Source organism: Heterodontus francisci, chromosome 12 (assembly GCF_036365525.1).
Source record: "Heterodontus francisci isolate sHetFra1 chromosome 12, sHetFra1.hap1, whole genome shotgun sequence".
Lineage (NCBI taxonomy): Eukaryota > Metazoa > Chordata > Chondrichthyes > Heterodontiformes > Heterodontidae > Heterodontus > Heterodontus francisci.
The window spans coordinates 49,168,663-49,184,070 of record NC_090382.1 but is presented as its reverse complement, the minus strand read 5'-3'; the positions used below and the strand labels follow the sequence as shown (position 1 = coordinate 49,184,070).

The following is a 15,408-nucleotide window of genomic DNA, read 5'->3' as shown; positions in this document are numbered from 1 at the left end:
ACACTCTATATTAATGACTTGGATGAAGAAACAGAGAGTAATGTATCTACGTTTGCTGATGATACAAAGCTCAGTGGAAAGGTAAGCTGCGGGTCGGACATAGGGAGGCTGCAAAGAGATATAGAGTGGGCAACAAGATGGCCAATGGCGTATAATGTGGGGAAGTTTGAAGTTGTTCACTTTGGACATAAAAATAGAAAAGCAGAATATTTTTTAGAAGATGTGAAACTGATGAGTGTTGATGTTCAGAGAGACTTGGGGGTACTCGTACAAGGAACGTACAAAGTTTTAACATGCAGGTGCAGCAGGCTATTAGGAAGACAAATGGCATGGTGGCCTTTATTGCAAGGGGATTGGAGTACAGGAATAAATAAATCTTACTAAAATTGCACAGGGCTTTGGTGAGACTGCACCTGGAATATTATGTGCAGTTTTGGTCTCCACATTTAAGAAAGGATATACTTGCACTGGAGGCAGTGCAACAAAGATTTACTAAATTGGTCCCTGGAATGAGGGGATTGTCCTATAATGAGAGGCTGAATAAATTGAGCCTCTATTCTCTGGAGTTTAGAAGAATGAGAGGCGATCTAATTGAGACATACAAGATTCTGAAAGGGCTTGATAGGGTAGAAGCTGAGAGATTGACTGGTCGGGGAATCCAGAACGTGGGGGCACAGTCTCAGGATAAGGGGCCAATCATTCAGGACTGAGATGAGGAGAAATTACTACACTCAAAGGGTTGTGAATCTTTGGAATTCTCTACCCCAGAGGTTTGTGGATGCTCCATCATTGAATACTTTTAAGGCTGGGATAGATAGAGTTTTGGCAGGGAATCAAGGGATATGGAGAGCGGGCAGGAAAGTAGAATTGAAGCCCAAGATCAGCCATAATCGTATTGAATGGCAGAGCAGGCTCAATGGGCCATATGGTCTACTTCTGCTCCAATTTCTTGTGTTCTTATCCAGATATCTATCAATTTCTGTCTTGAACATGCTCAATGATTGAGCTTCCACAAACCTTTTGGGTCGAGAATTCCAAAGAATCACCACATTCTGATTGAAAAAATTCTTCCTCATTTCAGTCTTAAATGGCCTACCCCTTATTCTGAGAATATATCCCCTGCTTCTAGACTCACAGCCAGAGGAAACATCCTGGGCTGAATATTACTGGCCCCTTGACAGCATGGGTCATGGCGCAGGGGCCGGTAAAATTTTGTGGGAAGAGGCCCTCCTCGACCCGTGACGTCAAGAGGGGCTGCCACCAATTACCGGTGGTGGGGAGGACAGTGGTGCAGCCCCCCCGCCATCTGGCAGCACAACCTTAATCTGTATAATCAAATGAGCCTAAATGAGATGCAAATAAACTTACCTGCAGGCCAATTTTACCAACTCCGAATGCAGCTCACATGCCTTCGGAACTCTGTATGGAGTTCTGAGCCGGAAACCTGGTGGAGAGGGGGGAGGAATAAAATTTTCAGGGTGGGAGGGGTGGAGGAGTGTGGAAAACATTTTTCATTGGCTGTGGGGATGGTGGGAAGGCGTTGAAGGGCAAAGAGTCCAAATTTTGGGGTTTAAATGTTGGGACTGTCAAGAATGTTTTTTTTGGGGGAGAGGGAAATATATTTATTGTGTGATCATTGCGGGGGCGGGGGGTGGTGGGAGTGTGCTGTTTTTATTAAAAATTCAAGTCCTGGTCCTTTTAAAAATTAAAACTTCTACTCAGAGCTTAAAGCTCTTTAAAATGGTGCCTGCGCAGTATTGCTGGACACCATTGCCTGGGACGCAGCGGCCAAGGAGCGCGGTGCAGGATTAAAATTCAGCCCCCTATCTACATCCACCCTGTAACACCCTGTAAGAATTTTGTAAGTTTCAATGAGATCACTTCTCATTCTTTGAAACTCGAGAGAATACAGGCCCAGTTTCTGCAATCTCTCCTCAGAAGACAATCCCGCCATCCCAGGGATTAGTCTGGTTCCATTGCACTCCCTCTGTGGCAAGTATATCCTTCCTTAGATAAGGAGACCAAAACTGTACAGAATATTCCAGGTGAGGTCCCACCAAGGCTTTATACAATTGGAGCAAGACATTTTTACTCCTGTACTCAAATCCCCTTGCAATGAAGGCCAACATAACAATTGCTTTCCTAATTGCTTGTCTCACATGCATGCTAGCTTTTTGTGACTCATGGACAAGGACGCCCAAGTCACTTTGCACATCAATACTTCCCAATCTCTCAACATTTAAGAAATACTCTGTCTTTCTATTTGTTTCTACCAAAATGGATAACTTCACACTTATTTACATTATATTCCATCTGCCATGTTCTTGCCCATTCACTTAGCCTGTCCAAGTCACCTTGAAGCTTCCTTGCATCCTCTTCACAATTTACATTCCCACCTAGCTTTGTGTCATCTGCAAATTTGGAAATATTACATTTGGTCCCCACATCCAAATCATTGATATAGATCGTGAACAGTTGTGGCCCCAGCACTGATCCTTGCGAAACCCCACTAGTAACAGCCTGCCATCCTGAGAATGACCCATTTATTCCTAATGTTTTCTGTCTGTTAACCAATTCTCAATCCATAGCAGTATATTACCCCCAATCCCATGTGCTCTAATTTTGTTTACTAACCTCCTGTGTGGGACCTTATCAAAAGCCTTCTGATGATCCAAATACACCACGTCCACTGGTTTTCCTTTATCTATGCTACAAGTAACATCCTCCAAAAAACTTCCAACAGGTTTGTCAATCATGATTTCACTTTCACAAACCCACATTGACTCTGCCCAATCATATCATTATTTTCTAAGTGTCTAGTTCTCACATCCTTTATAATAGATTCTAACATTTTCCCTACTACTGACGTCAAACAGGTCTGTAGTGCCCCGTTTTCTCACTCCCTCCTTTCTTAAATAGTGGAGTTACATTTGCTACTTTGCAGGGAATTTGGGTGGTAAGTTGAGTACTGCATAGGAAGAATACAGTCATTTAAAAAAGTGATTAAAATCATTAAAATACTTTAAGTCTAAAAAGGTGTGTGTAAACATTTTTTTTTAAATTGGCCCAGATTTTGCGGTAGTAATGACAGCAAAACTGTCAGCGTCTGTTGTCATTACTCCGTTGAAATTGACAGCAACTTCTGGTGTCCGCACATGTGCAGTTAAACACTGAAATCCAGAACAGGTTGTCAGTGATTCTACACTTCTCCTGAGGGTGCGCTTTTGAGGTCCCTCCCAGACTGCAATCAATTGGAAATCTGTGAACTGACGAGAACTTCCACCCTTATGCTTTTAGTCTCAATGTAAGAACCTTGAAAATGTTACACCTTATTTTTAATGGTGTACTAAATTCATAATTACTGCTAAACACCCTCACTGGTCTTGAAAGTGTAATCTTATATTTGTTGAAGATCAAATTCCTCCACTATGATAAGAAATTCACAGATGTGCTTTGATATCAAATGATTTTCTGCCCAACTTGGCAGAGCTAAGCAGCAATTACTAGGACTTCGACTTCTCAGTGAATAAACAGAGGAGCGGTGACAATGCTTACACAGTATGGATTTAATTTGGACACAGTATTTTCAGTTCACACCATTACTTATAACAGTATATCAACTATTAGAAATCTAGGAGGAAGAGCTTTAAAATGTCTGATCACTTGGTTTCTGCCTTTGCTGAAATTAGATTTTGCTGTGTCTCTTTCCTCAGTTCCTGAGACTAATTATATGTACATGAACACCTCAGATTGTCGGAATGGCACAAGCTTTGTGGAATCCTTATTCGAGGAGTTTGGTATGTAATGCAACATTTTTGCTTTAAAATAGAAGAAACATAATTACAAGGCTAATTATAAATTATAACAGTCAGAAGGTTACATTTTCAATGTTTTTGCCCCTGCAGTACCTCTGGTAGGAAGGTGTGACAATCTTATATGGACAGTTCTCATTATAATGGAAATATAAAGACAACAACACAGTATATTACTTTAAAATGAAGATTGAATTAATCCAATTTTTGGTCGTTTTAACCCTGCTGAAGGCACCTGAAATTATACTTGATTTTGATTCTCCATATTCAAAAACACAAGAGATTGATGAATATTTTATATATAAACAGATTCTTAAACAGCCCCACACTAGTCCTGTCATCTAGCTACAAATATTTAAGTAGTTGCTTCAGAGGTACTGTTAGCTTTTATTATTAAGTCACTTGTTACTGCTGTCTAGTGCCAGTAAGGTAGTCTTCTCCCAAGTAAGAGCAACACTGATTTACTGCATTATTATTAGTATTCAAATTTTTTTTATTCGTTCATGGGATGTGGCTAGGCCAGCATTTGTTGCCCATCCCTATTTGCTCTTGAACTGAGTGGCTTGCTAGGGCATTTCAGAGGGCATTTAAGAGGCAACCACATTGCTGTGGTTCTGGGGTTGCATGGAGGTCAGACCAGGTGAGGATGGCAGATTTGCTTCCCTGAAGGACATTAGTGAACCAAATGGGTTTTCCAACAATCGACAATGGTTTCAAGGCCACCATTAGGGCCACCATTAGACTAGCGTTTAATTTCAGATGTATTAATTGAGTTCATATTTCACCATCTGCTGTGGTGGGATTTGAACCCATGTCCCCAGAGCATTAGCCTGGGAGTATGATTATTAATCCAGTACCACTACCAGTATGCCATGGCCTCCCTCTGGCAGAAAAACATTCCTGGTACACTACAGGCAAATTTTGACCAGCATTCAATTTATTCCTGACTGACAAAGTGCTGAAAAAATTATACATGTGAGTGTGGCAATAAATTACAATGTATTGCTGAACATAGAGACATGTTGTCAAAGCTTTTCGTCTTGCACTCATTAGGAGAATCCGCAAGAATACTAATGTAAGGGAAAACAACAACAATTTTATACTGTATAAGAAGAGATTGCTGATTGGTTGGCAAGTGAACTTATGAACAGGCCTAAGGACGTCATTTTCAGCCCTGAAAAGTGCCCAGTCTACCTCAAATTACCCTGGAAGGGTAATGTATCCTAAAAATTTGAGCAACAGGTCAAGCAAGCTGTTTCACACTGCTACTATGCAGCAGTAACACATGTGATGTTTGCCATTAACAGGATGCTGCTGTCAGGCCAAAAAGATGTCCTGCCTATCACAGAAACGAGTAACGTGATATATAAATTTCAATGTCAGTGTGATGCTAGGTAGATAGGCCATATGTCCCAGAGACTGGCGGATCGTATCAAACAACATGTCCCTTGCGCTGTTCACAACGGGAAGGTACAGGCCGTACCCAACCAGCCCATGCTTGCAGAACTCAGAACACAGTGTCCAACATTAGATGTGATTCCGTGATTGGACAACATTTGCTAAATAATCCTTAGTGTGCTAAGAATTACACCGACATCCAATTTAAGAGGGCCCTGTTCTTTGCCTACAGAAAGAACATGTACAAACATTGCACCAGTTTCAGCTAAACAAAATAAGTGACCGCCTTTGCTGGTTCATTCCTCAGGGCAGTGCCTTGACCAATCAGAGTGAAGCTGCTTGGTTTAAATTTCAAATAAAGCTTGGCAGTTAACTGTCAGTCACCATAAACTGGTGCATTCTCCATGGCAACGCCTCTACCAATCAGAGTTCACTTACCAACCAATCAGCACTCTCTTCTCATATAGTATAAACTTGGTGTTTTCCCTTACGTTGGTATTCTTGCGGATTGTCCTGTTCAGTGCAAAATGAAAAGCTTCAACAACATGTCTCTATTTTCAGCAATACTCAATTTCTGTACTACCAAATGACTATTTAAATTACAGTGCACTCATTGTAAGTGGATTCTGCTGTAGCAAGCAATAGCCATCTACAGAAGATTTGTTTTGTTGTAAATAGCACAAGATGGATGTCTTCACAGTGAACTTGTGATATTCTTTGCAATTTTCAACCTGTCTTAATTCTGAAATACAGAATTGCATCATTGATTTTATCTGAAATAATTGCTCAAGAAAGATTCAGAAATGTGCTATGCGAAGGAACGAGCCAGAGAGAGAGAAAGCAAAGAGAGACAAGCTCATTTAAAAGAAAGTCTAATGGTCTTTATACCTGAGAGCTCAAATTTCAACTAACTAAAATCCTGCTGTGCAATATTTTAATACATAGCAATCTTTCAAGTTTTTTTAGCAATAATATCCACAATAATCTTTAGCTCACATACACACATTTGTTGTATTTGACAGTTCAGTCTAATTACTGTATTGGTTCTGCTGAACATCAATCAGCATCTCTGTAAACTGGTTCCTAAAAAAACAGTTATCCATGTATCAGATGTGATAGGTCATATTTGATACCAAACATCCTTAGGCTGTAGCTGGGAGGCAATGTAAGGACTTAAACAATAATGGAGGTGTCAATGTCCTGACAAATTGCGATCATGATGAATGATTGAAATATCAGAACAAATGTAGAATCTGCCAGTATTTTCACCGAACCTCATTTCGGCAAGGCATTGCACATATAATCCATGATGACCGTCCAGTGAAAAAAACAGTGAAAAATTAAAACAACCTGTGGTTTACTCAATGTGACATACCCAGATCATTATGCCACCCTGGTATCCCAGGTCAGCCTCAATCCCACTTGGTTGAAGAATAATGATTCCCTACAGCCAATCGATTACAAGTCATATATTTAATGGTAAAATGTTGAGCACGAATTTTCAAATCAGCTAAATTGGCTTGATAAAAGATGTGAAGTCAGAATTTATCCAACTACAGCAAGATAGGAAACTAAACAAGCAGATCAAGAAGATATTAATTATACAGGCATCTGTCATTATCAGCAAAGGACTGATCTCTGTGGTACAAGATTTAGCCATTAATAGTACCCAAAGCTCTATAATCACACCTATTTGATGTTTCTGCCTATTATTTCTTGCTTCTTTCCTTTTCCTACACCTTTTGCTTTATATATCTTAAGTGGCCTTTCCTTTGGTCAGTTCCATCCCAATAACCCTTCTTCTTCTTCTTCTTTGGCCTCCTTGTCTCGAGAGACAATGGGTAAGCGCCTGGAGGTGGTCAGTGGTTTGTGAAGCAGTGCCTGGAGTAGCTATAAAGGCCAATACTAGAGTGACAGACTCTTCCACAGGTGCTGCAGAAAAAATTAGTTGACAGAGCTGTTACGCAGTTGGCTCTCTCCTTGCGCTTCTGTCTTTTTTCCTGCCAACTGCTAAGTCTCTTCGACTCGCCACACTTTAGCCCCGCCTTTATGGTTGCCTGCCAGCTCTGGCGATCGCTAGCAACTGACTCCCACGACTTGTGATCAATGTCACAGGACTTCATGTCACGTTTGCAGACGTCTTTAAAGCGGAGACAAGGACAGCCGCTGGATCTGATACCAGTGGCGAGCTCGCTGTACAATGTGTCCTTGGGGATCCTGCCATCTTCCATGCAGCTCACATGGCCAAGCCATCTCAAGTGCCGTTGGCTTAGTAGGGTGTATATGCTGGGGATGTTGGCCGCCTCAAGGACTTTTGTGTTGGAGATGCGGTCCTGCCACCTGATGCCAAGGATTCTCCGGAGGCAGCGAAGATGGAATGAATTGAGACGTTGCTCTTGGCTGACGTACGTTGTCCAGGCCTTGCTGCCGTAGAGCAAGGTACTGAGGACACAGACTTGATACACTTGGACTTTTGTGTTCCGTGTCAGTGCGCCATTTTCCCACACTCTCTTGGCCAGTCTGGACATAGCAGTGGAAGCCTTTCCCATGCGCTTGTTGATTTCTGCATCGAGAGACAGGTTACTGGTGATAGTTGAGCCTAGGTAGGTGAACTCTTGAACCACTTCCAGAGTGTGGTCACCGATATTGATGGATGGAGCATTTCTGACGTCCTGTCCCATGATGTTCATTTTCTTGAGGCTGATGGTTAGGCCAAATTCGCTGCAGGCAGCCGCTAACCTGTCGATGAGTCTCTGCAGATACTCTTCAGTGTGAGCTGTTAATGCAGCATCATCAGCAAAGAGGAGTTCCCTGATGAGGACTTTCCGTACTTTGGTCTTCGCTCTTAGACGGGCAAGGTTGAACAACCTGCCACCTGATCTTGTGTGGAGGAAAATGCCTTCTTCTGAAGACTTGAACGCATGAGAGAGCAGCAGAGAGAAGAAGATCCCAAACAGTGTAGGTGCGAGAACACAGCCCTGTTTCACGCCACTCAGGATAGGAAAGGGGTCTGATGAGGCGCCGCTATGCTGAATTGTGCCTTTCATATTGTCATGGAATGAGGTGATGATACTTAGTAGCTTTGGTGGGCATCCAATCTTTTCTAGTAGTCTGAAGAGACCACGTCTGTTGACGAGGTCAAAGGCTTTGGTGAGATCAATGAAAGCAACGTAGAGGGGCATCTGTTGTTCACGGCATTTCTCCTGTAGCTGTCGAAGGGAGAACAGCATGTCAATGGTCGATCTCTCTGCTCGAAAGCCACATTGTGCCTCAGGGTAGACACGGTCAGCCAGCTTCTGGAGCCTGTTTAAAGCGACTCGAGCAAAGACTTTCCCCACTATGCTGAGCAGGGAGATTCCACGGTAGTTGTTGCAGTCACCGCGGTCACCCTTGTTCTTATGGAGGGTGATGATATTGGCATCACACATGTCCTGTGGTACTGCTCCCTCGTCCCAGCACAGGCAAAGCAGTTTGTACAGTGCTGAAAGTATGGCAGGCTTGGCACTCTTGATAATTTCAGGGGTAATGCCAGTCCTTCCCAGGGGCTTTTCCGCTGGCTAGAGAATCAATGGCATCACTGAGTTCCGATTTTGCTCGCTGTACGTCCAGCTCATCCATGACTGGCAGAGACTGGGCTGCATTGAGGGCGGTCTCAGTGACAACATTTTCTCTGGAGTACAGTTCTAGGTCGTGTTCTACCCAGCGGTCCATTTGCTTGCGTTGGTCAGTGATTATGTTCCCTGATTTAGATTTGAGGGGGGCGATCTTCATGCTGGTTGGCCCAAAAGCCCTCTTAAAGCCATCATACATTCCTCTGATATTTCCGGTGTCAGAGGCCAGCTGAATATGACTGCATAAATGTTGCCAGTAGTCATTTGCGCAGCGCCTGGCTGTTCTTTGTGCAGTGCTTCTGGCTGCTTTAAGTGCTACGGATGTGAACTCGCTGGGAGCTTTCTTGTAGTTCAGCAGTGCAATGCGTTTAGCGGCTATGACAGGTTCCAGCTCTTCAATGTGAGATTGAAACCAGTCTGCATTCCGCTTCACACGTTTGCCATAGGTGGTCATTGCTGAGTCAAAGATGGCATCTCTGATGTGGACCCACTTGGTCTCTGCATCCCCTTTGGGAGTGTTTTGAAGGGCTTTTTCGAGTGAATTTAGAAACTTACGTAACAGCTGTGGATGAGAAATTCTGCTAGTGTTGATGCGCGGGCGGCCCTTCTGCTTGGGGTGATGCAGCTTCTTTGGTTTGAGGCTAACCTTGCTGCACACCAGGGAGTGGTCGGTGTCGCAGTCCGCACTGTGGAAGCTGCGTGTGATTTGAACGCTGTTTAGAGAGGCTCGCCTTGTGACGATGAGGTCCAGCTGGTGCCAACGGCATGATCTTGGGTGCCTCCAAGAAACCTGGTGGCAGGGTTTAGTGTGAAAGAATGAGTTGGTGATGCAGAGGTTATGATAGGTACATAACTCAAGCAGTCTCTGACCATTCTCATTCATCCTACCAGTGCCTTGGCGCCCAAGACAGGAGGGCCATGAGTCATGGTCAGCCCCAACCCTGGCATTAAAGTCCCCCAGCAGGAATAGTTGTTCGTTGATGATACTAATGATATTATGGAGTTCCTCGTAGAACTTGTCTTTAGCTTCAGGGGTGGAGCAGTATGTTAGATCATAGATGCTGAGTAGGTGTACTAGACCAGAGGCGGTGAACAGACGGATGGACAGTATGCGTTCCGAGCCATTTGAGGGTGGCTCTATCATGCTGAGCAAAGAGTTTCTGATGGCAAAGCCCACTCCATGCTGTCTTGGTTCTTCAGAATCCCTACCCTGCTGGAAGAAGGTGTAGTCTTGCTTTCTTAGAGATCCGCTCGCAGGGAGGCGTGTCTCCTGAAGTGCTGCAATGTCCACATTGAGTCTGCTGAGCTTGTTGTTAATGATGGCGGTCTTCCGAGAATCGTTGATTTGTGTAAGGTCTTCCGACAGGCCAGGACACATAGTTCTGACGTTCCAGCTTGCAAAACGAAGGGCTGGTACCTTCTTTCCTTTTTTGGTCATGCTGTTTGGTGTGGTGTTGCAGTCCCAATAACCCACTGAACAGGATTAAGATTCTGGCTAATGCTACAATATCAAGAATGAGTCAAGTAAACTCATCTGTGAAGTCAGAGAAAATAACAGCAACCTTCTCCTCATGTTCTTTACAAGTCATTTTTGAAACTAACAAGCCTTGTGGAGTAAAAACAAGAAATGCTGGAAATACTCAGCAGGTCTAGCAGCATCTGTGGAGAGAGAAGCAGAATTAACGTGGAGGTCATCGCCTTTAGATGGTTCACAATATTAAGTCACCATAAAAGTTAAATGACTGTTCAAACCCGGAAAGGAGAACTATTAGGACGTGAGAGGTCAGATATTCAGAGGCCATCTATTGCCCAATGTAATTGCTATTACTGAACATCAGCTATGCCAAATAGCTGAGAGATAAATGTAGATGAGAGCTGTTTGATTTATTGCTAAAGATTGACATTTGATGCACACTTTCCCTGCAGATCACCAATCTAATCGAGTCTGTCCTCAAAGACTAGCACTGGCTTCATTGTATGTGGAATGTCAGTTGTTGTAGATCCACGTACATTGTAAAGGCAAAGCATTATCAGGCCATCAAAGGAAAATGTGCGGTTCAGAGGGGCTAAATAAGCAACTTGAGCTGATTGCACTGAAACCACTATGGCTGATACCACTGATAAAGCTACTACGGCTAATAGCACCGACCAAAGAAGCAAGAAATAGGTTGAATAAAGAACTTGAAAAGAAGATTTCCCTCCTATCATACATCTCAGTTATTTATCCTCCAGTTTAACACATCAGTTACTCAGCCCTCAGTCTAACACTTTTTTCAGTCTGCCTCCAGTCCAGTACTTCAGTCACAGGCCCTGTTCTAGTACTAAGTAATCCATGCTCCAGTCTGAGACTTCAATCTTTTAATCTATTGTAAATTTGATGAGGCAGTAACACAATTATCCATTATTTAATTTTCAGACGATTAGGTTTTTGGTGTTGAATGACCAAGGGTTTTATTGAAAAATAACATGTATTATTATTGACATGTCTTGCCTGTGCTGTATCACATCAAGCATAAAGCCCTGGAGACTATAACAAGACCCCTGAGTATTATACATTGCATTACAAGTTTATTTGATATAGTGCTTATATATTATTATTTCAAACTGAACATTTATATTTTCCATTTGTGTCCCATAAAGAATATTTCAACTAATACGGGCTGGAGGGAATGATAATATCTTATGTGATCAAATTCATTAATCAACCAGAATGTCAGGAGACAAATTCAGTATTGCCAGAGGCATTGATTGAAAGGCATAAGCTTTGTAGAAACAATCTCTTGAGATAAGGAATTGGCTGTTAACTGCAGACTCCTGTAAAAAAGAAAAATAATTGAGGTAAAAGTTTTAGAGTTTGACTGACCACTGATTAATGAGAAAATGTAATTCTTACAAAACAATAGCAGTTATTCAAAATAGACTATGACTGTGTTAATGGAATTGATAAAAATGGGTTTGTTTTGAATTAATACTCTGCAACATTTTTTAAACTCCTTAATAGATTGTAATCTATAGATTCAAATTTTAATATTGCCCTAGCTACAAAACCTCTTGATATCCATCATTGATAGACTGTTACAGAATTTACTGTTCACTATTATACTTCTCTGTGTTACGTCAAACTTTATCACCTAAGGCACTCCCATTTGTAGTTAGCTGGATATTGAGCGAGGGAGATTGAGGGATAAAGTTCTTGATTTATGTATTTCGGGAAAGGGAATGGTGAGCAATGGTCTTTGTTCTTGCCTGTCCTTAACTTCCTCTTTTGGTCTCGTTTGCACTCAAGGTGAATTCAGTCTGTCAGTTGTTGGGTGATTGCAGATTGGAGAGCAGAATATCTGGCACTACTGCAGTTATTTCAGTACTGCAACAACTTCTAAAGTGAAAGATGATTTTTCCACCAAAAGAAACCCTCCAATGCAAGTAGTGGCTGGGATTTTCTTGAGGTTCCGACATCAGGCTCCGTGAGGGGGGGAGGTGGGGGGGTGCAGCCACGTGATCACACTGGCAGCGGCCTGCCATAGAGCCCAACGTCGGGATTGCCGGGCCAATCTACCTGGTGATGGCGCAGCTCTGTGGCGCGCCCCCCTCCCCCTGCTGCTCAGCGACGGGACCCAACTTTATATATTTAAATAAAAGAAATGCATATATTTACATAATTTCACCACAATCTTGCTGGCTGTCTGTAATCTCCCAAGTGACAGCTGGCACTCCCGCATCCTCGCCGAGGTGGGGAAGGGGGGATCTCTGCATTGTAGTGAAGTGGGGGGTGGGGTGGGAAGGGGTCAGCGCTGCATTTCCAGTGTAGTGGGGGTGGGGGAGAAGGGTTTGAACTCTGCACTTATGTCAGTTGGGTTAGAAAAGGGGTAATCTGGGCTTTTCTGGTGTAGTTGGGGAGGTGGCTGGGTCAAACTTTACTTTTTGTTGCAGTTGTGGGGCGGGGGCGGGGGGGGGGGGTGACAGGGAGAATTTTCATCTGTCAACGCAGGCTTGGCAGTCATTTAAAAATGGCGCTAGCACCTGCGCAGATGCAGCTGACACCTTGTTGACGTCGCAGAGCCCGCCCCCCGCCATGTGATTTGGGGGGTGGGGGGAGGGGAGGGGGTGGGCCACCCAGCATATGCAGATGGGCTGCTGCGTGCTAGATCGAGGCAACATGGCAGCATTCGGCCCGTACATGCAGGCCGCCATTTTCTTGCCCACCACTGCTCCTGGTGGCGAGAGAATAAAATTCAGCCCAGTGTTTCTGTTGATATAATATGCAGTATGAAGCAAGAACACTCAGGTTCATGAATTCAGCTGTGGAGCTATTGCTGCAAGGAGTGGGGAGAAAAGGAATGTTGCCTTGTTCAGCCCTTCAAATAATTACTATGCATGCTTCTACTGGCCTCACTACTCCCAGCAAGTTAATCACAGATAAGGCCTTCTCTGATCACTTCCTTTCCACTCTCTACATTCATCCTCCTTTACCCTCTCAACCCTACTTCATTCTGTGTCTGACCTGGAAAAAACTTTCTCCCAATTCACTTACAGCTGCAGTTTCAAAATCCCAACTAAGCAGCCTTTGGCCTTCCATTCACCACAATATTTCTTCAGCTACTGATCTACTAAACCATACCTTCACCTCCACATTTGATTATCTCGTTTGCATTAAATCCATTACACTCTCTCAACCTGGTCATTCCCCTTGGTATGGCTCTCATCTCCACTCCCTTAAGGCCAAATGATGCAGACTTTGAAAGTATATAGTGGGAAATTAATTTAGCTATTCATCGCCAGATTTGTCTGGACCACATAAAGCATTTCAGGTCCCACTGTCTTCTGCCAAAACTGTCGACTATTTCAACATCGTCCTGGAATGCAAAGGTGACGTCAGGCATCTTCTCTCTACTGCAAACTGTTTTATTAAACTTCTCTCCCCTGTCTCCTCCAACCTCACCTCTAATATCAAATGTGAGGAGCTCATGAACTTCTTTGTCACTAAGATTGAGTCAATCCATTCAGCTGCCTCTGCTGATTCCCTCCCTTCCCATAGCCCACAGCCCAAACTTCCTTTAAGCACCGCCTCCCCCCCACCCCCCGCCACAAGCCCTAGCCTTGAACTCGCATCTTTTTCAAGTTTCTCTCCTATCTTCTCTAATGTCCTCTCCGAGCTCAGCTTGTCCATGAGCAGCACCTCCTACTCTCTCAAATGGCCAACTTCCCTTCCTGGCCTCCATGTTAGCTGACATGTTTATGGTTCTCTCTCCTCAGGTACTGCCCCTTTCCCTTCAAATCTATCATCATCACCCCTCTCCTCAAAACAAAAACCCTCGACCTTCTGTCCTTGCCTGCTACCACTCCATTTTCAAACCTTTCATTCCTCTCCAAAGTCCTTGAAGGTGCTGTCACCTCCCAAAACCATGCCTTTGTGACAGTGACCATGACCACCTTCATCCTTCTCAACCTGTCTGCAGCCTTTGACACAGTCAGCCACAATATCCTGCTCCATCACCTCTCCTCCATCGTCTAGCTGGGTGGGACTGCACTCATCTAGTTCCATTTTTATCTATCTAGTTGTAGCTAGAGAATCACCGGCAATGGCTTCTCTTCCTGCTCCTGTACTGTTACTTCTGGTGTCCCCCAGGGATCTATCCTTAATGCCCTCCTATTTCTCACATACATGCTGCCCCTTAGCGACATCATCTGAAAGCACATGAGGTTCCACATATACACTGATGACACCCAGCCTTACCTCACCATCGCCTCTCTCGACCCCTCCACTAACTCTAAGTGGTCATGCTGCTTGTCCGACATCCAGTACTATATGACCAGAAGTTTCCTTTCACTAGATAGTGGGAAAACCAAAACCAATGTCTTTGGTTCCTGCCACATGGTTCCCGAGCTACTGATCCCATCTTTTTCCCTGGCAACTGTCTGAGGCTGAACCAGACTGTTTGCAAACTTGGTGTCATTTTTGACCCCAAGATGAACTTCAGACCATATATCCACACCATCACTAAAACCACCTATTTCCACCTCCGGAATGTCGCCCAGCATTGCTCCAGATGCGTTATAAAGCAAAATTTAACACCAAGTCACATAAGGAGATATTAGGGCAGATGTCCAAAATCTTGGTCACAGAAGTAAGTTTTAAAGGAAGAAAGAGAGGTGGAGAGGCAGAGAGATATAGGGAGGGAGTTACAGACCTTGGGACCTAGGCAGCTGAAGGCACAGCCCCCAGTGGTGGAGCAATTAAAATAGGGGATGCTCAAGAGGCCAGAATCAAATGAATGCAGAATCTCTGAGGGTTGTGGGGCTGCAGAAAATCACAGAGATAGGGAGGACCCAGGCCAGGAAGGGTTTGCAAACAAGGATGAGAATTTTAAATCAAGGCATTGCTTAACTGGAATAAGGTTGTCTCCACTCAATGGCAAAGAAATTAGAAGAAAACTTTTCATACAAAGCCTTTTTTAGAACCTGAAAAGGCATAGAGGCTTACCATAATTTAAAAGTGATTGGATAAATATTTGTAAAAGAAAAAGTAAAAGGATATGGGGTAAGGGCAAGGAAATGGGATTAGATTAGACCCTTCCTGTTGAATTCAT

At 43.6% G+C, this 15,408-nt stretch overlaps 1 protein-coding gene across 3 annotated transcripts in view; it reads left to right on the top strand.

Annotated features, from left to right (window-relative positions):
* The window catches only part of afap1l1a (actin filament associated protein 1-like 1a), a 290,476-nt gene that overhangs the window by 167,365 nt on the left and 107,703 nt on the right, over positions 1-15,408 (top strand). For all 3 annotated transcript variants that reach the window (XM_068043393.1, XM_068043390.1, XM_068043391.1), the window contains one exon: positions 3,714-3,797. In XM_068043393.1, the coding sequence (XP_067899494.1) occupies positions 3,714-3,797 (84 nt within the window). The remainder of the gene's footprint in view (positions 1-3,713; positions 3,798-15,408) is intronic.